Source organism: Schistocerca piceifrons, chromosome X (assembly GCF_021461385.2).
Source record: "Schistocerca piceifrons isolate TAMUIC-IGC-003096 chromosome X, iqSchPice1.1, whole genome shotgun sequence".
Lineage (NCBI taxonomy): Eukaryota > Metazoa > Arthropoda > Insecta > Orthoptera > Acrididae > Schistocerca > Schistocerca piceifrons.
In genome coordinates this window covers 152,474,691-152,501,120 of record NC_060149.1, presented here as the reverse complement: position 1 = coordinate 152,501,120, position 26,430 = coordinate 152,474,691, and the positions used below count along the sequence as shown (strand labels likewise).

General features: G+C 39.3%; 1 protein-coding gene across 1 annotated transcript; it reads left to right on the top strand.

The window, feature by feature from the left end:
- Window positions 1–1,178: 1,178 nt before the first annotated feature.
- On the top strand, window positions 1,179–26,430 carry LOC124721368 (annexin B9-like). The gene is made up of 9 exons (XM_047246302.1): window positions 1,179–1,299; window positions 2,528–2,567; window positions 2,641–2,817; window positions 6,574–6,778; window positions 8,481–8,560; window positions 12,941–13,013; window positions 21,112–21,285; window positions 25,731–25,912; window positions 25,996–26,430. The coding sequence occupies exons 2-9, from the start codon at window positions 2,541–2,543 to the stop codon at window positions 26,044–26,046; spliced, it is 969 nt and encodes a 322-aa protein (XP_047102258.1). The 5' UTR covers window positions 1,179–1,299; window positions 2,528–2,540; the 3' UTR covers window positions 26,047–26,430.

Genomic DNA, 26,430 nt, shown 5'->3' with positions numbered 1-26,430 from the left:
GTGTTTCTTATTTTGCTTTGCAATGCAGCATACTCAAAGACGATCAAATTCGAAATTTGTCTCTTGGATAGGTTTACTTGTAAGATGTGACAAAGGGTGATAATTATTGACATCTGTGGACTCATCCTTCCTACCTTCCTGTAAAGAAGTCTATTTAATGGCATATTTTACCAGCGTGCTATCACCTACTTCACACAATTTACGGAAGGTACTCATCTCTAAGCTATTTAACAATGTTCTGAAAACCTGTTTAGGTAGTACCTCTACCTAAACCCAGTAAATATCTCTCCTTCCCACAAAAATATATCGTCAGGTTACGCGACTGAGGTTTGTGGGTAAGATTCTGTAATTTATTATCCTAGAAGAAATCTTACAAAATTCGTAAATGACGATATCAGCATCGTCTCTGTGTCGTTTATCTACACAGCCGAAAACTGATCACTCAGCAACTCCTTATCTTGTTGAGTATGTATGTACAATGAGGGATACTAAACAAAACTCTGTAGCCATCTTTCGTAACACCATGAAAGGTTGTTCTACCATGGTGACTCGATATATATTCTGCATTACAGGACACACGATCTGCATCACTGATTCATTCCTGTCATAGTAACTGCTTGGACTGTGATAACAGTTTGCTATAAGGTATAGCGTGTATGACAGCAAGAGCAGACATGCTGCAAATTATTTTACAGATAGGAACCTTTTAAGAAATGTAGATACTGTCAGTATATACATCATTAACCGAACGAAAGAGATGTTGTAATGTCTACTTCAAAGTGAGTTTCCCAGGTGTCAGATCTTCATTATCTGAACTAGGATTATGGATTATTTAAGCTTAAAACTGGATATGTGATCAACTATTTGCAAATAGTTTAACAGAGCCCAAGTAAAGGTCATAGAACCCGTTACTTCATGTATTCGCCTATTAAACACAATAGATTAACAGCAGACATATAGTTACATATGCACAGAAAATTAATTTATGTGATTCTTGAGATCTCAGACGCCACTTAATCTATTTGATACAGGAGGTCGATGATTAAAGACATTTTTAACGTATGAAAGCTGCAAAGCTTCCTTTCTACCACAAAAAACTTCGTTCAACACGTGCTGGAAGACAAAAATCCAAACATTGTTCAAGAGAGACATTAGACTGAGAAGAGAAATTTTATTTTCCAGTGTTGGATACCTGCGAATGGGCGTAGGTCTTACGTCATAAGGTTGCGGCTTTTATGTTGTCTGTCTAACTCTTATCGACTGCAGTTGACAGTTTGAGAGATTTAGTGTTGAAACTGTGTAAGTTTATTATTTTTGCCCTCTCTATTCCTTATTATGTAGTGGAGTCTTATGTTTTAGGATTTTGAATAGTATGTTAATTTTTATGCTAAGTTGGTTTTATTTGAAAGTTTTGGCATTGTTAGTAGTGCTAGTAAAACTGACGCATCGTATGAGTTTCATTGGTACGGTTCAGAGAAAGGAAACGTGCAATAATGAATGTATTGGAACGGCTTTCGTCTGTGACTGCCGTATTTAATTTTCTGGTCTTCTGCTTGTTTAAAGTTATACTGCTTTTTCCAACATCTGTATTGTCTTGAAGACCAGCAATTAGTATGCTAGAATGAAACTGTGCAATAAGCGCAGCTCACATTAGTTCAAGAAAAATTCATTTTGTAAATTCCTTGAATTTGTCATTCTGACCGCTGGTGTTCCACTGAAAATTGTGTAATAAGTATCGCATGGATTGAACAATTCTTTTGTGGAACATGTATCAGAGGATGCAAATACTTTTTTTACACCGCAGTTTGCATAAGTTTGTAACTAATATGTTTCACTAAACGCCAAAGCTAAACAAGAGTTTCTGTAACTTGTAGGAAAACTCTAATCTGACTTATTGGAGAACAGGTGTTTTGTTACAGTATGAAATGTAATAAATTTAGAGAAATATTTTACTTAAAAGACCACAAGTTTTGGCGGTGGTTAAACTTTGCTGCTGACTTTGGATTTGACGTGTTAAAAAGACTTGCAGAACAGGAGCAGTTAAAAATTCATTTTGTGAGTGACATTTTGTATTATTAGGGTAAATTAAAGCATGGAAATTTTGATCCTATGCTGCAAAGGTTCTAGGAAATATGTCTGTTCCTATCAAATTTGTAGCTGTGAGAGTAAATTTTCATAAAGGTTATGCTGAACAGCATAATGTTTTTCTGGAGATAAACCGATACAGCTAATAAAATGTATGTTGATGTCAGCGAGAGCTCTTTCTTTGTCCTGACATCAGCTTTGAAACTATGAATATAGGATTTCAGAAGTGGAAATTAGTTCTGTTACTAGTTGGTCAAGTCATGTACTGTATGCAAAATTCGAAGTTAGTGTATTGAACTACCTGGCGCTATTAAAACATGTTGCCCATTTTGTTTCTCTAATGAAGGTTTTTTGTGAGTAGAGGTGCTTTAAAATTTACTGATTGTGTAATTTAATGTTACGTGCATAATTTTCTGTACTTACTGTTGAAATTTTGTTCTAGGCAAATTGTCAAAATGAGCAGCCAGTATTACCCTGCACAGGTATGTAAGTAGCTGATCAGTTGAACGTATGGAAATGCTAGTTCCTTTTCTTATCACACCATGTTTCTTGCAGTGCAAACCTACAGTTTTTCCTGCTCAGCCGTTTGATGCAAAAGCTGATGCAGAAGTGTTAAGAAAAGCAATGAAAGGATTTGGTACGGATGAACAAGCCATAATAGATGTTCTCGCACATAGGGGAATTGTGCAGCGGCTTGAAATTGCTGAAACCTTCAAAACTCTCTATGGGAAGGTAATGTGCTTTATAATGGTCGGTAATTCAGAATTATTAAAATGCTGATAGTTACTGGTTGTAATTAAACTCGAAATTAGTTGTGTAGATAACTTACTGGATCAAAGACTAATATTAATTCCTATTTCACTAACTCAATCTGACTAGTATGCTGTGTTTAAATTCCAGTAAAGATCGATGGGCAGTTTGAATGTTTTGTAGTAAGCCTGTAAAGCAAATGAATGTGTCATGGCAATGTACACACATACATACATACATAAATACATCATGTATACATTTCGTGATGTGGGACGTTTCTTTAACAGAAGCTTTCTTCACATTTAAAAATTCCTCTGACTAGGTGTCAATCAGAAATTATTTCATTCTGCTTTTAATTTTGGTTGGCTGTCACTTTTAATGCTATATGACAAATTATCCCTTTCTGTGTCAATGTGAGATTTCAACCAGAATAGTGAAGATCGTCCTTTCTTTTAGTGTTGCAGCTATTTACTTCGCTGCTATTTTTGAGTTGGGATGCGTTAACAAATAATTTCATAAGTGAATATAGGTACTGTGAATAACCCCAGTTCCTTAAACAAATGTCTGCAAGATGATCTTGGGTGGGCTCTAGCATATTATTCTCATTATATGCTTTTGTGAAACGAATACTTTATCTCTCTCAGTGACAAATTGCCCCAAAATATTATGCCACGTGAAAGCAGTGAATGAAAATAGGCATAGTAGGCTAATTTAATGATATGTTCATCACCAAAGTTTTGAATAACCCTCATAGCGTAAGTGGCTGAATCAGTTTCAGCAGATGATAAATGTTTCTTCCCTTTCAATTTCTCATCAATGCACACACCCAGAATTTTGAATATTCTGCCTAGGCAACAGACTTCTGTTCGTATACTATATTTATCAATGGTGGGTGTTATGCCATTTACTTTCCAGTATTGTGTAAACTGTTTTTTCTTAAAATTTAGTGAGTCCATTTGCAGAGAACCACGTAATTTTCTGAAAGACATTATTTCCTCAGCTAATGAACCCTGTGAGACACCATTCTTGATACCTCCCCAGTTAGGACTCTACTGATGTCCTTGCAGACTATCTGTACTGTTAATTTCAATCTTTCGCCGTCTTGCAGTTAAATATGAATTATATCATTTGTGCACTGTCCCACTCGTACCACAATACTCAAACTTATCTAGAATTATTTCATGATTAACACAATCAAAAGCCTTGGAGGGATCACAAAATATCCCAATGGGTGGTGTTTGATTATTCAATGCATTTAATATTTGATCAGTGAAAGCACATACAGCATTTTCTGTTGAAAAGCTTTTCTGAAAACCGAATTGACACTCTTAGTGCTTCATTTTTACAAATGTGATGAAATGAAATGATCGTATGGCATTTATTGGCTGGGATATCCCCTTCGGGGTTGGGCCACTGTATTGAAAGTCTTCTTAGCTGACACCACTTAGGCGACTTGTGTGTCAATTATGATGAAAACGATGGACACGAAAAAAAGTCCCCTGCCAGGAATTGAACCCGGCCCCTCTTGTCTGGGCAGGTAGTAAAGCTACGCTACAGATGTGGACTTGTAAATGTGATACTACTCTTGAATATATTACTTCAAGAATTTTGAAGAAGCTGTAAGAAGTGAGATTGGGTGGTAGTTGTTAGCATCAGACCTAGCTCCTTTTCTATACAATGGGTTAACAACAGCATATTTCAGTCTCTGGAAAAAATGCTGTGTTTCAGTGAGCTGCTACACATGTGGCTGAAAATCTTATTTGATGGGGCAAGCTTTAGGACTCTGTCGGAAATGTTGTAAATTCTATGTTTCCTTATACTTTTGAGTGAATTTATTTTCATAATTTCATTAGGAGAGGTGGGTTGAATTTCAGTTTTGTCAAATTGCATAGGTATTGCCTCTTCCATATACTGCCTTGAATTTCTAATGAATAGCTGAATCCTTTCCTTTTTGCTCTCCACTGCACGTGTGCACCTATCCAATATATTTCGGAACAAACTGTCTGAAACTGTCAATGTGCAGATTTAGCTGTACCTGAAATTTGAAACCATACTCTGTTAAAGAAACTGATCTTGGAAAAACTATGAAACTCCTGCCTCTATTCAAACCATGGTAAGGTCACCAGCTCAGCTGGAACCTGTGAACAATAAAAAAATTGTTCAAATGGTTTGAACATTACAGTTGAGGTCCTCTGGAGGAATGAGAATTTGGTATGCAATGAAGACCACTGTTCATCTGTCTTAAATCCATTTGAGTTGCATCCCTGTTCTAAGAAATGTCTCCAGAAAGGACAATGTCCATATGGAGTGGGCTAAAGGTAGTGCTCATCCCTTCATGCACGAGAAGTATGAAAACTTAAACATTTTGACATAAATAAAGCTCTTGCTGCAATAGTTCATTCAAAATGTTTGTTTCTAAACTTGACTTTTCTGCTAAACCACTGCATCTATTGGAAGCAGTAAGATTTCAGAGCGAGGTGGAAAGTGTCCTTGCAGCATTACAGTAAAGAGTGTTTTTGAGCATTGGAGGCTTTCACCATACTATGGTGCAGCATTTTGATCAAATTACCTGCACGGAGAACCAGGATGTGCCTTCCAGCTGCTACTGTGATTGTAAAGACAGGTGGTAGGCACTTGGGTTCCACTGCTAAGCATGTCATAAAATATGCTAAGAAAGTTCTCCTTTAGTTTCTCTCCCAGAACTGGAAAAATTCCTGGTACAGAAGACAGCCATATTAATTCATCTCCTAAAAACAAGGAAAAATTGTGACAGCACAGCTGTAATTGCATTGCTCTGACTAGCTATTCAGAAATTATCTTGGAGTATATGGTTAATTGCTTCCCTGTCTAGAGCTTTGAGGAATTTGTCCCTTTGTGAGAGTTTTCAGATTATTTGACCAAGGATAATGTGACCCTGCTGGAGGAAGGTTTGTCAAGATTGATGCGAGCGCCATGCTGTGATTATTTTTGGTATTTGATTATAATGGGAGGCATGTCATATGATATTTCCATACACGAGCTAATGAGGAAACATCCTTTGTTTCTTATGGTGCTTGTCCCCATAGTCTTTAGTAGTTTCTGGTATTTAGTCTTTATTATGTAAATAAGCAAATTGTACCTGGTCCCCCAGTACTACTACCTCACTGCTACTTCAATATTTTGTAGTCTTTATAAACTTATAAGGGACACCACTTTTAGTTCTAAAAAATTTGGCAGGATTTTTGATAGTTGCATGGCTCCCACTCTTTAACCAGAACTGTTCATTAAAGCACTTTGCCTAAAGATCCAGTCCACACGGGATGTAGAGGCTGCAGCAGTTTGACTATCTAGTCATGGCTTGCTTCCCAGTATATGTAATACTTAAGACAATGTGGTGGAGTTGGTGTGTGATGATGGAATTTGGTTGTAAATGAGTCATGTGCACACACAGCTCTTTAAAGTTCCAGTGTAGGATCATGTGGAATCAAACTTGGTTAATGTATTCATATTATTAATTCATCTACATATTCACAAATTTAAAGTGGGGGTTTTGCCAGAACATCTTGCCCTCGTCCAGGTGCATTTTGCTGTAATGTATGTTTTATTGTTGCTAATTGTTAAAGGGAATGGAAATTTTGGCTCCTTAAAATACCAGATTTTCATACCCAGTAATTAAGAAAGTGCTAGTAAATGCAGAACTAGAATACTCTAAAATTGTAATATTGAAATAATTAAAGTAATTAAACAAATGACTTCCAGGATTTGATAAAGGAATTGAAGAGTGAACTGAGTGGCAAATTTGAGGATGTTATCATTGGGCTGATGACACCACTTCCTCAGTATTATGCTAAGGAACTACATGATGCCATGGCTGGAATAGGAACTGATGAAGAAGCTATTATTGAGATTTTGTGTACCCTGAGCAATTATGGTATCAAGACCATATCAACATTCTATGAAAACTGTGAGTACCATTTTTGTGGCAAAATTTGCCTCTCAGTGCATGTAATGACTGGAGAACATTAGTGTGTTGGATCTACAGCAGAGAAATTGCTTTTGTAGATGTACTATAATGCCCTATTAATTGCTGTAATAGATATGAGGGCATGATAAATTTGTAGAAAGTTAAGCTTTCCCTTTGCCATAAGTACCGAATTAAAAATACCTTCTCAGTGACTGAGGAAATACATATTTCCTATAATAACAATAAGTAACTCAAATAAGAATATCAGGTTTCAAAAAAGACAAGGTGTCAAAATGTGTCCAAAACGTAATAATTTGATCCAAGAAGATTCATTCATCATACTGAGTTGCATAAATTACTTGGTTTTTAATGTAATTGAGTTACTCATTGTGGAACAGTAGAGTGCCACAGTCAACAAAATAGTATTTAGGAATGAGCTTCAAATTTCATCTGGCAATCCCCATCAATTTTGTCATTTCCCTTAACGTATATACTAAGCTTGTAGCTTGTAATGGAAAAAGGAAAAATAAATGTGAGGTGCACTGATATACGAAAGTTGAATTTGTCTCTGCCATGAAAATTTTACAGAAAGTTTCACAGTTCGTATTTTAAGTCTCTTTTGGTGCAGTTGTATTGAAAAATATCTTGATAATTACAATAAAAGTTCGTGAAGCTCATTTCTCTCTGTAGATAATAAATTTAGATATCATTTGGCACCTGTGTAGATTGACCTTTAGTTAGTGTAATGTCACAAAGGTAGGACATTGTGGAATATAACAATGAATTTAAAATGGATTTGCAGTAGTTTCCTTCAATTATTGCATTCTGCATGTTTAATTTGTAGCATTTGTGATACTGTTAATGACTTTGGAACTTAAAGTACAGTTTATAGCTGCAAAAGGGTGATTTCAAAATTCCTTTATGATTATTATTATTTGTAGCCAGCCACAGAGCAAATAATGTTGAACACAATTCCATTCGTAATCTGTAATGGCACCTCCACTAATGGAAAAACTTGTGCTATAGTTAAAAGTGGTACTGGTAATAGGGGAGTGGGTAGTATCTTGACAAAGAGAATTGTTAAAGCAATAGTGATTCGGAAGTTTGCAGCCCCCTCCCAATAGTCTCATTAATGGTAACAAGGGTAATTATTCTAGTAATAATGGTTACACCTTTATCATGGAGTATTTGAGCCTAGATTGATATTCCAGTATCATTGTTGTGTGGGAGTGGTATTTAATCACATTTAAAACTTAAAATTTCACTTTTGTTATGTTTTCCAAATAGTACAAATTTTGAAAGCTAAATATTAAGTTCACTATTAATGATGTGTAATAGTGTTGCAGAAGATAAATATTCATATTGATGACTTAGTTTTTTAGGTGTTGGGTTTTTCCCTCTCTCCAGTAAACATAAGTTATGTTGTACTGTGAGTTGTCTTACCGAAGATGTTAGAATGCGTAACATGTTACCCTTGGCGCAGCATGATCATAAAATGTAAATGTCTGTTTCATCTGAATTAAAGAAAATAGTTTGGTCTTAGCAAGTTTTGGTTTTGCATTTTGAACTGATAAATGTGAGTAGTTGCTTGCTATCATGATTTGTTTTTGTGGTGAAGGGTACAAGAAGTCTTCGAATTGAAGGAACTTTAATGAAAGATTGATAAAACTGTTTCCTGATCATAAATTTTACTTTGTTAAAGTGTATGGCAAAAGTTTGGAGAGTGATTTGAAAGGAGACACATCAGGCCATTTCAAACGGCTCCTTGTTTCTTTGTGCATGGTGAGTAAAGTACTGTTTCATACAAAATTGTTCAGGCTGTCTTGGCCACTTTACTTATTGCCTGTTGGTTTTTGTCTTGATCTTTCACAAAAATATAATTTTGTTGGCATTTTGCTAGTGTGAGCAGCTGATTTTTGTCAAAGGCTCACCCTCCATTGCTGATGACTGCCAGTGCAGGCAAAACATCGAAAATTGCTAAATAAATCAATTGAAAGTACTGAGACAGAATAAAACAGGCAATATGTTGACCTATTTTGTGTAGTGATTTAGATTTTATATGCTTGTGTGCACAATGGGAAAGTTGCATGTTAGTAATGGACAGTTGCTTGACAAATGTTCTGTTCAGCATGTTAAATTGGTTCTAGAATGGTTTTTCCTTTCTCTGACGTATTCTGAAATTTCATTGTGTTGCTTTAGAAAATAAGTTTCATCCACTAGACTTCTTAAGTTGTCTTATAGATTGACAAGTTACATTTACCCAGAAACGCAGACTGCTTTAGCAGTGGTTACAGGCTGTGATAGTTTTGTGACCATCAGGACATACAAAAACTGCCCTCAGATGGGGCACTACCGCATTAGATGTACATATAAATTCAGATGGTGAAAATCTCTTGGTCTTTAATGGTTTTGCTAATCACTTACTGCTATAAACATTGCTATTAACAATATCAAATGATCATTCCTTTGACAGGCATATGCTGAGGCTGGATACACAATTCTACTCCCCTCAGGAAGAAAACTCCTTTCCTTGGTGTGAGAGATGAGCATAAAGTAACAAGCTTTTGCAATGTTTCCTTTAGCCTGTTGCAGTTGTACATTCTGACTTCTGTTCACAGATGGCACCTATAAGAAAAGTTCCTTGTTGGCAACATGGCTTCTTTATAGAACACAAATTATGGTTATTGATTACGCTTTCTTGACTTTTGTTGCTTTTGTGTTTCTTAGTGTTCCAGAATTTTGTAGTAATGAAAGCCATGTATAGAACAGCGTACATCATGTGTTAAACTAACTTTGGCAGTTGTATCTTGCACACCTCTTGGAAGGAATTGCATTAGGTGCCTAAAACATAAGTGTGATGTTGGATGAGGTTGCCAGGTAGCCACACAGCAGTATCCTCCGGACAATACTGAGAGTACATTGGTTGTTCCAGAACTAGAAATCTCCAAAGCATGAAAATGTGTGTGCTGGTGGAGACCAGGACATTGATTCCAGGCAACTGTCACCATGTTACCCAGCTTTCACTGGGGAGAGAGCACCCACTGTGGGTGGTGCTATGGGTGGTGATTAGTGATGAAGGTGCTCACTTTCAAATTGGTGTGCACAAGACCACAGTGTTATCACCAGATCAAATAAGCAGATTCACTGAAAATATGATCCAAAGACTTACTTCATTGGCCACACTGTGGAAAGAAAGTTAATTTGAAAGAAACCACAAGAAAGACTCCTATTTGATTGAGACATTTTATGTTTTTTCTTTTTTTCCTTAAAGTGTATAAAGGACAAATTCGTGAAAGTAACATAAATCGGCAAAATGTGAATAACTCGTATTCCAGTTAATGATGGGTGCTATTGACACAAGGATTGCTCTCCTGTGAGCTTGGTAACATTACTTCAACCACCACTCTTCAAAAGTCTGTGACATAAAAGGTTTCAATTTTCGTTGCAATCTGACATAGGAGTAACTGAAACACTGTATGCAAACGCGGAACAGGGACAAAAGAGAACAGAAGATACTGATGCTTCTAGTTCAGGTTTTGAAGGAAACTTACTATTGGAAAAATAAAAGTAATAAATCATTGCGAAAAGTTATGGTACTCCCCACCCCCATGATGTTCTAAAGGTTTGTGTTTTAGGCACAACAGACTTATACTGTGAAGGCAGTGGACAGTTTAGTCATACATTGGAACCAACGCATTCTGTGTAAACTGTGGAGAGCATTCCCCTCTCTTTTGAAATGATCTGTTTGACAGGAAGAAATAGTACAAATTATTGACTAACCCTGTATTTAAAAGCAAGGGAAACAGTGCCTTCATCCAGTTCCAAATCCCTGCAAATAGAGTAATTGTCATCTTCCGTAGTACTAGTTAAGACACCCACTTGTCCCTCAATGTCAGGCCCTGGTGATGTCTTAAAACACGTCTCGTGAGGGAAAGAGGGGCAACAGAATCCCTTCTTTTCATTTTTACCTGCACTGAGACCTTGGTTTCCTTGCCCTAGCTTGAAATGACTCCTCATATGGCATGCCACCCAGTGAATAGTTCTTTCTCTGGGGCTACTTGACATAACATAGTTCTGTGGCCAGATGTCACCATGTGGTTAAAGGTGGTGCAGATTGTGGATGTAGAAATATTAAAATGGTTCTCATCCTCCTGCCAAGATTTACACTTAAATACCCCAGCTAGAGATAACTGTGTAAGGATCTAAAAGAACATTAGAGAAAACCAATGGATTAATTTGATCCATAAACTCCAGTTGCATAAAAACAGCCACCCCAACACCAGGTTTGAAACTGTCCACGTACAATCATTATCCACAGAACTGTATGGGTATTTTAAGCATCTAGGAAACTTCTACTATAATTTCATCATCTAATAAACATTATGTTTCAGGAAACAAATTCCCTGAAACATATATTTGTGCTCTATGTAATCACCTTGCCTATTTCAGAAGTATTTGGCCCTGAAAGAGCATTAGCTGGTATTGGTACTTTCTCATTAAAAATGCCTGCAAGTACCAGTCAGTACAGAATTAGAGGCTCTGGCTGTCAAGTCACGTGTGAGGTATAATTGGGTCTACTGTCCGTAATGGCCATATCTCTAGATCAAGAGTTGAAACGTCTAGATTGTTAATGTTAAATTGCAAAGTTGGAGAGTAAAGGGGCAACAAACTGCAGAATCAATTTCCCTCAATAAATTTTTAGGTTTTATGTTCAGCCAACTGATGAAATTGAGTGGAACGGATCATCACAGGTCCTTCAGCTATGCATATTGAACAGAAACATCTCCCACTCAAATTAGTTTGGCCTGTGGCACAGTAAATGGATTAAGCCATTGTGCTGTACTTAATCTCCTCCCCTCAAGCTAATAGATGGCATGAGACATCTGAAAGATAATTGCATCCCTTCCACAGTGAAAATATAAGTGCTCACCACTATGTGCAATTAAAATAGATTGGCATGCTTTCAACACTGCCCTAGCAACTGACGCTGTGCTACTTCCTAAGGATACATCAGTGACGCTACAGGATAAGACTGCCACAGTACTACAAGCAGTGTAAGTGACTATCTCTCTTCGGCGAAATGAAAGCTTTGATAGTTAAAAATGTCTCTCACCTTTCCTCGCTAGTGAAGGAAACAAAATTCCCTTTCCATCTGCTCCCACACAGAGGCTTATTGTGTTTCTGGTCACACAAGGCTTGTAGAAGAAAACAGCTTCTCTGTTACAAAATGTCTGGAATCGTATACGTAAGGCCTCTTTCAGTAAACTCAAACTCCTAAACACTTGGACTCCCACAACCTGTGGCCAAGACCTGATATAATCCAGTTAAATTTGACATTTGTGTCATCTTCAGTTGTATCTGGTATGAGGACAAATTCCCAGTCCAATGGAGGATGCAGAAACTGACCTTTCACTGCAAGAGAATCCCCAGGAGACCTTTTTCTGCATTTGGTCATCTTATGTCCTGCACTTCTGCTCTGTTTTGTGGCTGTCTTACAGTTGCTCTTCCTCTCACCTTGTTTTACACTTCTGACAAAACTGCTAAGAAATAAAATTTGATGTCAACCTTTGTACCTTTAGGAATTGTAGGCTTTAATCCCTTCAGGGGAGGACTGTTGAGCTTACAGTTTAGTTCTTTCGAACCCTACTAATGTCGCTCAGTGCAATCACACTTTAGTATTCCAAAATTGTTCAGTGCTTTTTGACTGCTCTACAAATTTGGAAGTCAGTATATACATAAAATCGGAGAAAGGCAACCAGTTAATGATATAGGATTGGTGTGTGGCACACAGAAAAAGTAATGGAAAACATTTAATTACTTTAAGCTCCTTCCTCTTTTTTTTTAGTAGTAGACAACCAGTGAGTGTCAGTGTTACTTGTCAAAGCTGTATTCATTGGAAAGGTTTCTTGAAGAAAAAGTGCAACATTAACAAAGTAAACTTTTATATTGACAAAAAGTAAACATCAAATAAACCTACAAACTGACAAACATGTGAAACTCAGATTAATAATGCATAAATGGAACAGTATTTCAAAGTTTCACAATGGTTGCTTTCCTGTGTGAAGAGCTGTTAACAAACATTTCACTTGAATATTGTAGATTTCTTCCCCTTTTACTGAAGGGCATTAGTAGCTGGTGCTAAAACTCAACTGTAATTTTCAGGCCAACAGAGATGAGAACCAAGCAGTTGATCATGCAGCTGCAAGAAGCGATGCTGAGGCACTTTTCAATGCAGGTGAGTGCATATGTGAAAGATTTGTTATATTTCATGCGGTTGTGTGTGTTATTACCCACAATGGCCAAGTTAATTTAGATGGTAGTCATCTGACTCGTGTATAATGTATGTGGATGCTGTGGGTGATTCATTTTGAAGCGACATAATTTGGCGTTACCATTCTTTGACTCTAATTTCAAATTCAAATATACAGTATCTTTCACTCTGTTTTGAAATTTTCATCAAAACTACTATAAAAATAACTCTGTAATATAGAGAAGTTTAGTTTCTCATGCTTCTTGCAGATGAACATCATCAAAATTTCTATTACCCAGTTCCAGGACGAACAAACAATATGCTGTAAATTCCAGAATGGACCATGCTCTGCAGTAAATTGTGTGCTGAAGTCAACTTTCTTTGCAAATTTCCTGCACAGTGTGCGAAAACAATCTTACATTTTCCAGGAATACTGTCTTGAAAGTGCTGTCGGGTAATATTCTAAACATACTTTTGGTTCTTTGTGACAAAATATTGTCATGGTAGATGTTGATCTCACCTGTCGGCGATGCCAGAAAAAAAAATCGTAGACAAGGTTGTGGCTGCTAGTCAATGGCATTCAACACCGTTGTTCCCTGTACCACACAATGCATCTTCACAACTCACTTGCAATTAATAACAGTATTTCTGATCAGTGCAAGACTTGAACTTATTTTGCTGTCTTTCAGCATACAAAGACTAAGAAAAGTGAGCACATTACACTGGGTACTGGAGGATGTTGGAATGGGAGTACATAATGGAAAAAATAGGGCAGCATTCAGCCCCCATATAACTTGCTGTTGAGTTAAAAATCTCACATTGTAATGGACTACAGGTGATGCACAGTAATCTGGCAGTCATTAAACTTATTGCATGTGGTGGTGTGATGTACTCTATTGGCCACAAGACTTAAATGCCAGCTAGTCAACATAGACTGCCAGTCACTTAAGTGGCCATCCCTCAAATTTAAACCCCCCTCCAAGGGGCTCACGGTTCCTTCGTGAGTTAGTGCGTGGCCCACACAGGATCCTGAGCTATTGCAGCCAATTCTTCCTTCCCCCTGCCCACCCTCCCTATCCTCGCCCCCCCCCTTCCCCGTTGCCACCTCATCATCTCTGGGTGTTCTGATCTATGTTGACCTGGCTATTCACCTGGTTTCCTGTATTGGTTGCAATTTTGTTCCTTTTGGTGTTCAGGTCCCCACTCAAGGTTTGACCTCCACTTCAAAATTTCCTATTTTGAGTGTGAGCCATATGGGGAAGAACTCCCTCCCTAGTATATGCAGTGGGAATTCCCCTCCCCCCCCCCCCCCCCCCCCCGCCCCCCACTCCACCCACATGGCTGAGCCCCTTCACAACACGGGAACCGCACTACTGCTACCTGAGCTGTTCCTTCCCCATGTATGCCAAGCAGTGGTTGCTTATCTTGCAGCGCCGGAGCTCCCAGCAACGGCAATCATGAATGATCATCGAATGCTGCTTTGTGTGACCCTGCAACCTTCCCTTCCCTTTATTCCCTTCCCTTCCCTTCCCTTCCCTTCCCTTTATTCCCTTCTCTTCCCTTTATTCCCTGGATACACCACGGGAGGAGGGCCAGGCTCGCCATCTTGGGTTGAAACCCTTCCTGTTACCTTGTCTGCACTAAGACAGATGGGGACACTTTCACCATGACAAAGCCATTGCTTTCCATGGAATATATCGAGGACAGGTTTGGTGAAGTAGTTTCTTAGTAAGATGTGATTGGGCTCCCTGTTGATTACAGCTTCTTTTGGCACCCAATTTGCAGGTTTTCATGCCTGTGATAGTCTTCGTAATGTCCTGGTGTCTATTACTCCTCACCAATCTCTGAATATGGTTGAGGGAGTAATTTTTCATAGGGACCTCATTCTGCAAACTGATGATGAACTCTGGGCTAATAGGGGGCGGTGTGGCATTCATTTTGTTAGACGTGTGCAGAAGGGGTGCGCGCCCGCGCACGCACGCACGCAAATACTGGTGCCTTCATTCTGGCTTTCGAGGGGATATAGTCCCAGAGGAGGTAAAGGTTATGTGCTACAGATGCGATGTGAAGACATACGTCCCTCCACCTGTGTGCTTTCGGTGTTTGTGTTTTGGGCATATGTCTTGCTGCTGTGCGGTAGACACTTTGTGTGGCAACTGTGGCTGCCTACTTGATGAGGGAAGCCCCTGTGTTCTGCCACCTGTGTGTCAATTGTGCTGACTGCCACTCCCTTTGCTCGCTGAATTGCCCAGCTTACAGAAGAGAAAAGATCAGATAATAAAAGTCCCTGGATCACTTGTCTTATGCTGAAGCTCACCCAAAGTATGACACTCCATCCAGTGTCACTATCTTAAACTTTTGCATCTGTTAAATTTCCTCCACCCTCCCCCTTGTCCTTACCCCAGTGCCATCCCTCTCTCCACTACCCCTCACCTGCAGTTCCCATGACCTCCGGTCAGGGAGCCTCTTTTCCTCCTCGGCTGAAGTGCCCCAATTCTTTGGCATGTGCTGGTGATCGGGCCCCCTCCTGAGGCCCCTCTCCCAGGCATCTCTCAGGCAAGAAGACTCTTACCACCACTCGACCTAGAGGTGCACCGTCTGTGTGCCCCAAGGTTGCCCGCTCTTTCAGTTCCAGTTCTTGCAGAAGCTTGTACTCCCCCTGTGCCCTGCCCTTCTCCACCCCAGAAAGAGGAGGAGTAAGAGTAGAAGAGATCCCAAGACAATGCGCCCCTGGAGTTGCTATCTCCCACATCGCAACCTGAGTCTGGCATCTTATTTATGGATGTCGCCACCATCCTTGTAGGTGACAACTACTGGCAGTGACCTGAACTCCTCCTCGGCTTCATGTTTGCCTTAGACTCTTGCCACATGATCATCCAGTGGAATTGCAATGGATACTACCAGAAATGCAATGTCTCGTTTCCTCCTATTCTGCATTCTGTCTTGTTCAAGAAATGCATTTCTGTGATTACCACTCTCCAACATTTTGTGGATATCGGGCATTCTGTTGGAACCATGCTGGCCCCGGCATAGCATCTGGTGGGTCTGCACTTTGGTTTGCTCTGGTGTCATTAGTACTCCCGTGAAGTCTTTCTACGTCGCTCTCCAGCCAAACAACACTCAGTCTTCATCTAACCAGAAATGCTCGTAGAAATCAACCAAAGGCAAACAGTCTTCTCCTTTGCTGTCTTGACGATCTTCTTCGATGGTGTTGCCACATGATACCTTAGCCCGGCTGGCCTCTGTGTGCACCACTAACCATTTTTCAGTGTTGGACTGCACAGACCAACAGCACAAGCAAGCTGATGCTTCTGTGGACCTCATGGAGCAGCTCTCTGGGACTGAGATCCAGTGCCCAATTCCCGGCCTGACAGCAGCAGATGTCATCCTGGACCTTATTGCTATATGCAACACTTCGGGTTGCCAATTTGCAGACGTTTTGAGCTCTCCCCACTATCACCCTGCTTTCCTACATGGGAAATGAGCAGAGGCGACTTTGGCGATACCCTTCTCCTCGCCGAATTGTGCCGCCTTTTACTATGAGAGAGCTAGATCATGCTCTCAGTTCATAGCAATCTTCTATCCTGGGCCAGATGCCATTCGCATTTACATGTTGCAGCACCTTCCTCTTGCGGGCAGGCACTTTCTGCTCAACATGTACAACTGCAACTGTGCAGAGGGCACATTGTCCGGATACTGGCATGAAGCCAGTAATACCCATACCTGAGCCCTGTAAAGACAAAAACCTTCCTTCCAGCTACTGCCCCTTCTGTCTCACTAGCTGTGTTCGCAAGATGATTGAATGTATGATTCACGCCCGGCTGGAATGGTGGCTCAAGTCTCGCAATTTACTGACAAGTGCGCAGTGCGGATTTCGAGCACAGCATTCTGCAGGTAACCATCTCGTTACTTTGTCCACCCATGTCATGAAGGGTTTTCTATGGAAACCCCAGACTCTCCATGTTTTTAAATTTGGAGAAGGCTCAAGATTCCTGCTGGAGAAGTGGTACCTTCCATACTCTTTACACATAGGGCTTCCATGGGCACCTGCCCTATTTCCTGAAGGCATTTTTAAGAGTTTTTAAGGTGCGTGTGGGTTCTGCCTTGGACATCTTTATCCAGGAAAACGGTGTGCCTCAGGGTTCCGTCCTGGGTGTCACCCTCTTTGCTGTCTCTGTTAATCCTATAACAGCCTGTCTCCCAGTGGGCATCTCCTGCTCCATTTTTGTTGACAGATTTTGCCATCTGTTGCAGTTCTCCAGACATCTGACCTCTCTCTCTCTCTCTCTCTCTCTCTCTCTCTCTCTCTCTCTCTCTCTCTCTCTCTAGCGATGTCTTGATCATCTTTACTCCTGGAGCATCGATAGTGGCTTTCGCTTTTCCACTGACAACAGTCTGTATGAATTTCTGGCGATGCAAATGGTTTCTCCCACAATCTTTTCGTCTTTGGCCTGTTGCCCTTCCATTAGCTGAATCTATGAAATTACTGGGGCTCATGCTTGATAGGAAACTCGTGGTCCTCCCATGTCTTACCTGTCAGCCTGTTGTATGCAGTTCTTCAGTGGTACTTCCTGGGGTGTTAATCGAACTACCCTCCTCCCTTTTTACTAATCCCTTGTCAGTTCGAAACTAGACTACGGGTGCATTGTGTGTCTGCACGTCCATTCCTCGTATGCCATCTCAACACTATCACCATCATGACGTCCTTTTATCCACTGGAGCTTTTTTACACTAGCCCGGTTGAGTGTCTGTATGCTGAAGCTGCTGAACTACTGCTGTCCTACAGCTGTGACTTTCTCCTTAGTAGGTATGCTTACTGTTGGTGTGCCATGGATGGCCACCCATAGTATGCCTCCTTCTGTGATTCCTTTGATCGCCAGTATTGTGCACGTCCCGTTTGTTACATCCTGGAGTTCGCTTTTGGCACTTCCTTCGCCGGCTTAACTGCATACTACCTGCAACTTCACCAGTGGGTGTGAACCCTTCACCACCTTGGCTTTGTGAAGCAGCCCATGTTAATCGTGCGACTTTAAATGTACTTTCCAGTAAGGTTTGAATCTATAGCAAGCATTACTGTAGCCCACAACTGGTGAGATCAAAAATTTGAACATTCTCTTACTGCTGTAGTAGTTACTGAGGCAGAGTGTCAGATTGCTCACAAATAAATTCTGAATTTATAATTAACTTATAAATTACTTTTATATCATAGGAAAATTGTTTTAACAAAATATCACTTGGTATGCCAGAATTGTTCATAAAATTAAGATTTAATTATAGTGCTGCTAATGATACAAAAATAACAGTTCATTGTTGTAATTACATTAAGTCCGCAGATAATTTCATAACAAATATTACTGTTCACTCTGCAACTGAAGTCATTACACAGGTTCTGCATGTGGCAGTTAGTTAAATAATCAGCACACTGCATTCCTACTTCCATTGTTATTAAATGATTTTGATGGTGGGTAATCAGAACAACAGGTGCTGCACTCTAACGTGTAATTGACATAGGGTGATGGCATCACAAAGCAATGAGTAAAGGAAGGGTCATAAAGTACCCTGAAAATGTTCAGCATTTTGGTAATACTTAGACCTCCAGGACTGTAACTGAATTACACTAATAAGTTCACTGTATATTTACTTGCAATGTTGATAAAATATTCTGAATAATTGTTATGTAAGTGACAGAGGTAGGACAGTTAATTTCTTTACTAAAAGGAGGTTGCATAATGAGGAACTTTAAATTTGTCTTGTACTTCGTAAGAAACAAACCTTTTCCTGCATTAGCCACTACTACAGCCATAGCAGAATATTCACATTGCTGCCTTGCTAGCTATGTGCTGTTGCAACTGTCACCATAGATTAAATGTAATTATCTAGTGAGATTTTTGTTGGACGTTTTTCATCCTTAACTGTAATTTGAGTTGGCCCTTCAGTGCTGTGTGTGTGTGTGTGTGTGTGTGTGTGTGTGTGTGTGTGTGTGTGTTTTGAGGTTTTCGTAATAGTCAGATGATGGCAGTACTTCGCCCAAACTTCACTAATTACTTCATGAGGTGTATTAAAAAAGTAAGGTGACTTTATATTTTTATGAAAAAGTATTTATTCATTCATCAATATTCATGTTGTCCACTTCAAAGTAATCCCAGTGCCAGCACTTCCTATAAGCACTTCTTGGTACAGTCTTGAGTGCTTCCAGCAATGCAATTTTTATTTCCTCGGTCATTGAAAAGTCGTCGTCCTTTCATAGGTCTCGTAAGTTTCTTGCCAAAAAATCTCACAAGCAATGATGAATGAGCAGGTCCATTGTCGTGATGCAAAAACCATGAATTGTTTCTCCACAATTCCAGATATTTCTTGCTTATTGCTTCTCGCAAATGGTGCATAACGTCAACTGTACGCACTTGAGACGAGAACTTACTATGCACTATGCCATGGTAATTGAAAACACACAGTGAGCAAAACTTTGACATTTGATTGAACTTGGTGTGCTTTCCCCCCCCCCCCCCCTCCCCCCTGTCTTGGCTCTGAGATGGTTCCATTTGGACAATTGGGCTTCGGTTTCAACAGCATAACCGTAAACACATGCTTTTTCACTAGTTATGACCCCCTTGAGCAAATCAGGATCATTGTCATTAGAGATCCTGAGGGATGCTCATGTGACAGTTCTTCTGATCAAAATTGAGGAGCTTTGGAACAAACTTTGCTGACACATCTTATGCCCAAAACGCCCAAAAACAATTGCACGACATGAATTGAGTGATATGCAAACATCCTCAGCAACTTCCAATTTTCCAAAGTGTTTTCTTCATAGCTTTGACATTATCATCTGTTAATGTGCTGGGGTGTCCAGAGCAAGGTTAGTCACTGGCATCTTCTTGGCCATCTTGGAAGAGCTTGCACCACGTAGAAGCATTTTTTATTTTTTTTATTTTTTTTATTTATTTATTTTTTGAGCAGACTCACTATATGCCACTGTGAACATGAAGTGTTTCATTATTTCACACACAATTTGATGCAAATTCTTTGCTCCATTTTTAATAATCTCAAATTGCCAAGCACACTAAAACGTCCAACCACTCTGTCAAAAACAAACGAAGTATGCTGTACACTTGAAATAGTAAACATATGTTTGGGACATGGGTACCAACATAAAAAGATAGATAATTGAACGTACATTGCCTGCACAATTTTGAAGTCTCCTTACTTTTTCAACAGCCCTCGTACTACTTGTAAGTACATAGGCACTTCCACCATTTTAAAAATGAAGGACGGAACTGGAAGAAGGGAAGCATCGGCTGTTCGGCACAAAGTTTACTGGCCGAAACTTACTTGACTGCCTTCCTGCCAAACCCATGAGATACACACCATTGTGCTGAAAGGTTCTGCACTGGTATTCATTTTGAATGCCTAAAGGCCAAATTGTTCTTTTGGGGATAGGTATGTATTGAGTGGACACAGTCTTAAGTTCATTCAAAAATGGCAGTTAACAATTGTCTCTTGCTTCTTAGGGTACCTACAAGCCACGATTTTAAGGAATCGGTTGGTGCTGTTGACTGAAGACCTCTTCCTGAATACACATGTTTTGTGAAACAATAGTAGCTGAATGTTAAATTGACGTAACTGCTATGTGCAAATCGGACAGGTGGTGGAACCTCTTCTTGCCACAGTGTGTTTGTGTGCATGCAGTCTAAGGTTCTAAAGACACTTAAATGCTCATTCAGAGACTGTACAGTGTATACCAGGTTCATTGTCCTGGTCACAACTGGAGACGCAGTGTGCTCAACTGAAATGTGCTGAAAAGGAAGGTGGTCATACATAGCAGTCTTTCAGTCACAATGTTTGTGAAAGAGGTATTAGATACAGAAAACAAACTACTAAAGGCATGAGGGTAGTTCTCAACTTTTCTTCCCCTGAGCAGATTGTGTTCTAAAAATCCTTGCGTTGTTTCCGGCCAAGTACTTTATCATTCGCTTCTCCCACAGTCACTTGAAAATGCTTGGTTTGGCTCTGATAATATTGGAAAATAAGGTGTAATTCACAAAGTATTGCAACAGATCTCTCTATATTTACTTTCTCTTAACAGGTGTTAAAGAATGGGGGACAGATGAATCTGTATTCAACTCTATATTGGTAACAAGAAACTATATGCAGCTGAGACAGATATTTGTGGAGTATGAGAAGCTTGCTGGTCACGATATCGAGTCAGCTATCAAGAAAGAATTTTCAGGCAGTATAGAGAAGGGTTTACTGGCTATTGGTAAGTAAAATGATTTTCCAATATATATGTGTGTGTGTGTGTGTGTGTGTGTGTGTGTGTGTGTGTGTGTGTGTGTGTGTGTGTGTGTGTGTGTGTGTGTGTGTGTGTCGAGACTAATTTGAAATATTATCCAAATCTGTTTGTCACCTTGTTCCCTGTATTAAAGTACAGGGGTGTGAAAGAAGAGTTCACAGAAGTTTGTCCTTGTATTTTTGCATCAGTTCTGGAGATACACTGGTCTCCAAAGTCTTGTGTGAATTATTCCCGCATTAATTACACAATCACCAAGGTTTTGTGTAACATTGTGTACCTCATGCTTGTGTAGTTCATTGGGCAGCCAGTGATTACTTCATAATTGCTGAAATGATTCATTCAGCAAGAGTACAAAATGGTCAGTTATAGAGAGAGAGTATTAGCTGTGTTGTAGCACTTAATGCTCCATAAGATTTTTCGTATTAACCTGAAGAATTTAGAAAAGCTACTAATGAAGCCAAGTAACTCAAATGAAACTGTTCAAACTGCAGTAATGCACATTCATTTTCACAACACACTCAAGCTCAGCTTAGTTACCAATAGCAATTATATTAGTTTAAAAAAAGCTGGATATGTAGGCTTCATGGAGTCCAAACTAAGTGGCAGTTCACAATAGTTACTCAAACCATATTCATGATTTAATGGCATGTAACTGAATCCCTCTTGGTGGTGGTTGATTTTTAATGTTACAGATAAAAAAATTTTCTTTATGATTAGAAGCAACTAAGAATATACACACATCAAAAATTTCTGCATCACGCCAGTTCCCAGAACTCCTGAAGATGGACATAGACTGTGGATATTGTATCAAAGACAGTCCCTTTGCCTTTTCAGAGATGTCACTAAACATGTCCAAAGATGTAAACAACCATGCATGAGCAGTGCCTGCCTATTAGATGGAGGGCGTCTGACAGCTGATAGTTCCAGCCATTCCACCAGGAATGAGGTACACAGCTCATGTTGTCTAGTTAAACCATGGCTAGACAATCAGTACTGTGGTTCGATCGCAACCACAGTTACTTTGTGCCAGGAAGGGCTCTCAAAAATGAAGTGTCTACGCATCTCGGAGTGAACCAAAAGCGATGTTGTTTGGACATGGAGGAGATACGGAGAGACAGGACTGTGGATGACAGGTCTCGCTCAGGCTGCCCAAGGGCTACTACTGCAGTGTATGACTGCTACCTATAGATTATGGGTCCAGAGAACCGTGACAGCAATGCCACCATGTTGAATAATGCTTTCCGTGCAGCTACAGGACATTGTATTAAGACTCAAACTGTGCACAACAGGCGGCATGATGTACAACTTCACTCCAGGCATCCATGGCGAGGTCCACCTTTGCTGTGCAGATGGGCCCAACATCATGTTGAATGGACCGCTGAGGATTTGAGTCGCATTATCTTGACCGATGAGTGTCATGTAGCCTAAAACTAGACAATCATCAGAGACATGTTAGGAGGCAATCCTGTCAGGCTGAACACCTTAGACACGCTGTCCAGAGAGCGCAACAACGTGGAGGTACCCTGCTGTTTTGGGGTGGCATTATGTGGGCTGATGTCTGGCACTCAGTCATTTAAGGTGCTGTAATGGCTGTACAATACATGAATGCCAACCTCCAACAGATAGTGCAGCCATATCGGCAGCATATTGGTGAGGCAGTAGTCTTCATGGATGAAAATTCGTGCCTCCATCGTGCACACCTTGTGCAAGACTTCCTTCAGGATAACATCGCTCAACTGGTTGCCAGCATGCTCTCCAGACATGAACCCACACAAAAATGCCTGGGATAGATTGAAAAGGGCTGTTTATGGACGACGAGGGATCTATGCTGAATCACCACTAAGGAGTTGGACTATCTGGATCAACAGTGCCATGATGAACTTGTGGGTAGAATGCCACGATGAATACAGGCGTGCATCAGTGCAAGAGGATGTGCTGCTGGGTATTAGAGGCACTGGTGTGTACAGCAATCTGGACCACCACCTCTGAAGGTCTCGCTGTATGGTGATACAACATGCAATGTGTGGTTGGTTTACATGAGCAATAAAAAGGGTTCGAATGATGTTTATATTGGTCTCTATTCAAATTTTGTGTACAGGTCTGGAAGTATCAGAACAGAGGTGATGCAAAAAGAGTGTGTGTGTGTGTGTGTGTGTGTGTGTGTGTGTGTGTGTGTGTGTGTGTGTGTGTGTGTGTGTGTGTGTGTTGGGAGGGGGGGGGGGGGGAGATTAATACCTAATGATAACTCGATGGAACTAGGGAACTGGCAGTAGCTTTTGGAATTCATTCCAGTGAATGCTGAGCAAAAGAACTCTTATAACCTTAGGTAAATGTTCGATGGTGAACATCCATCACTTAAATGCTTAGTAATGATTAAAGGTGAATATATGAACATCACACAATGGGAAGATAAACAAAGACTGACTCACAAGAATTATTTGTAAACTTTTCAGTGAAGAATGACTGTGGCACTGTCCACTAAGCCTATTTGAAGACTTCTGTAGGAAATATTAACCATTTGGCAGTGTATCTATTTTAATTACTAATTGGGTTATATTTTTAATTGGCTTTAAGGCTGAGGTCTGTTTTAGTAGGTGAAAGCTGAAGTGAACACTTTCCTCTGCTTTCTAATAAAGCTCTAGGCACAACCCATCAGTTAAAGTTATTTCATTAACTGCCACATTTTCTCAGTAATGTTAGCCTTATTTTTGTGTACTAAAATATGTAAAAGTTATTTTTGAATTTTTGATAGGATTACATTTTAAAATTTGAATAATCCAGGTTTCTTAAAACTAAAAACACTTATACTTCATTAATAACAAAATTTTGAAAGATTTGAAAATTTTTCCATAAGAGAACAATAATGCTTTCAAATGAAGTCGTTTGCAAGATAGTAACAGTAGGGTCAATTTTTATGTACATTTGGTTTAAATAAAGCTTGAATATTTCGCAGGGGAAACAAGTAATTCACAATGAAAGCTCACATTCTGTACAGTAGTAATTAAAAAAAATTACATCGTGTAAAACAACTGACATGAACCATTTAGATTAGGCAAGAACGATAAAAAATATTTGGTATTGGGAGTAATATAAGAAAGGCCAGCTTTCCCATCTTGCTACACTGAAATGTGTGCCAAGTGCCAGGTCTCGGAACAAAAGTGCGAAGATTAAATTGAAATTTTCTGAATGTGTTGTTCAGTTGCTAATTCTAAAGTTTGAGGATAGTTTTCTTTCACTGGTGAGACATTATACCCTGACAAGTGATTAGTGTCTAAAATAACACATTTAGTTTCACATTAATGAAAACGTGTGTTCAGTGACACCAGTTTCGCAGGGATCATACATATGAGCTTAAACAGAAATTTTTGCCCCACTCTCAACCGTAGAAGTAGGTTTTCTCCCCACACAGATAACTAATACATAGTTACAGTTTGTCTGTTCTGTCTCAAAGAGCCTTCGCCTGTTAGTGTGAATTTTAGCATTGGGGGGGAGGAGGAGGAGGAGGAGGAGGAGGAGGAGGGAGTGGCTTGCAATGAAAGTAATTCTGTAGACTGAAAACAAAGTAAAATTAAGATATGAGACTTCTCACTTTTCAAAATGGAGTAAAAACTCATTCTGTGAGGTTTCAGGATTGCAACTAGTTAACGTTCAAAAGTTGGTTTAATGCCATGGGTCATCATGCTATGAATGTTAAAGAAATCAGTATCTGTTAATGCTCTTAATTCTCATGATAAAGTACTGGCAGCACTTCAGAATCAGAGTACTGTATCTGCATCAATTTGTTGAACATTCACAAGGTTACATCTACCATTTAATAAATTCAAAATTAAGATTTTCAGAATTGAAAATGGATGAGCAAGGATTTCCTGCTTCACCAAAACAATTTTCAGCAGCCTTCAAAGAAATTGTCAAATTTTTTAAAACTGGGATGAAGGAATATGCCTTAACCAATCTTATCTGAACCACCTTGGATTTTAGAATGATGATACTTACAAAGCAAATTACATCCTCCTTGGCTGTATATTTTAATTTCAGCCAGGGTGGTAATAGATATTGTCTTCTGGTACTATATACACCTAAGATTGTTCGGATGTGCAGGCTTACTTGCTGTGGCAAGTTGATGCAGTTACAGGATTAAGAAAGCATTTTAGCTTCGTAGGAGCTGTGTCTGGAGCAACTGAAGTTGGATTGACAGTCAAGATCCGTGCCAAAATGCTAATACACAATTTTGTAGGGAGTAAAATTTACTTCAATCAAGCACTACATAGCTTAATGAAATGCATGAGAAGTATTGTTGAATACCAAATAGCTTTTAATATTACTTAACTACATAAAGATTTTCATGACTTGTACTGTTTGCAGTGTATTTTTGTAACAAATTGAGATATGTAATGACCAAATTGTTGTTCCAGTGAAATGTGCTAAAAGCAAAGTTGGCTATTTTGCTGAAAGATTGCATGACAGCATGGCTGGCTTAGGCACAAAAGACAAAACACTTATTCGAATAATTGTGTCACGTTCAGAGATCGATTTGGGTGACATTAAAGAAGCTTTTGAACAGACGTATGGAAAATCATTGGAGAGTTTCATTTCGGCAAGTAAAAAATTTTACTTTAACAAAACTGTTCTTTTATTGCGAAGTGTTGATATTAATGGTTTATTAATTGACTGTTACAGGGTGATACTTCTGGGGATTACAAAAAAGTGCTTCTGGCGTTGGTTTCTTAAGGTATTTCAAAACTGTGCATCTTGGTAAACAAGCACTTCCACAAATAAAAATCTCTGCCTCAACAAATAAGAATCTCTGCAAATAGAAATCTCAAGCTTCACCTTAAAAGCTGCTGTGCAGTGTGGGAGTATCACCTGTTCATGGAAGTGATATGGTTGCTCTACCTGTGCTGCAATAAAATATTCAGTGGTTGCTTCAGTAAAGGAATTATGTAGCTCCTTGAATGTAGTGATATTTACATATATAAAAGAATCTCTCTATTAAAGATGTTGGTGTATACTTATTTTAAAGAAATAATTTGTATGAATTTAAAAATCTATTTTTGTCAAATTTTTATAAACTGTTTACTGTTTCTTCATTAAACTTCTTTAATGCCACTGTTA

Excerpts from the sequence above, each read along its gene's own strand:
- LOC124721368 (XM_047246302.1), top strand. The coding sequence starts at position 2,541 with ATGAGCAGCCAGTATTACCCTGCACAG. Across the intron at positions 2,568-2,640 it reads GCCAGTATTACCCTGCACAG|TGCAAACCTACAGTTTTTCC; the intron begins GTATGTAAGTAG and ends TGTTTCTTGCAG. Across the intron at positions 21,286-25,730 it reads GAAGGGTTTACTGGCTATTG|TGAAATGTGCTAAAAGCAAA; the intron begins GTAAGTAAAATG and ends TTGTTGTTCCAG.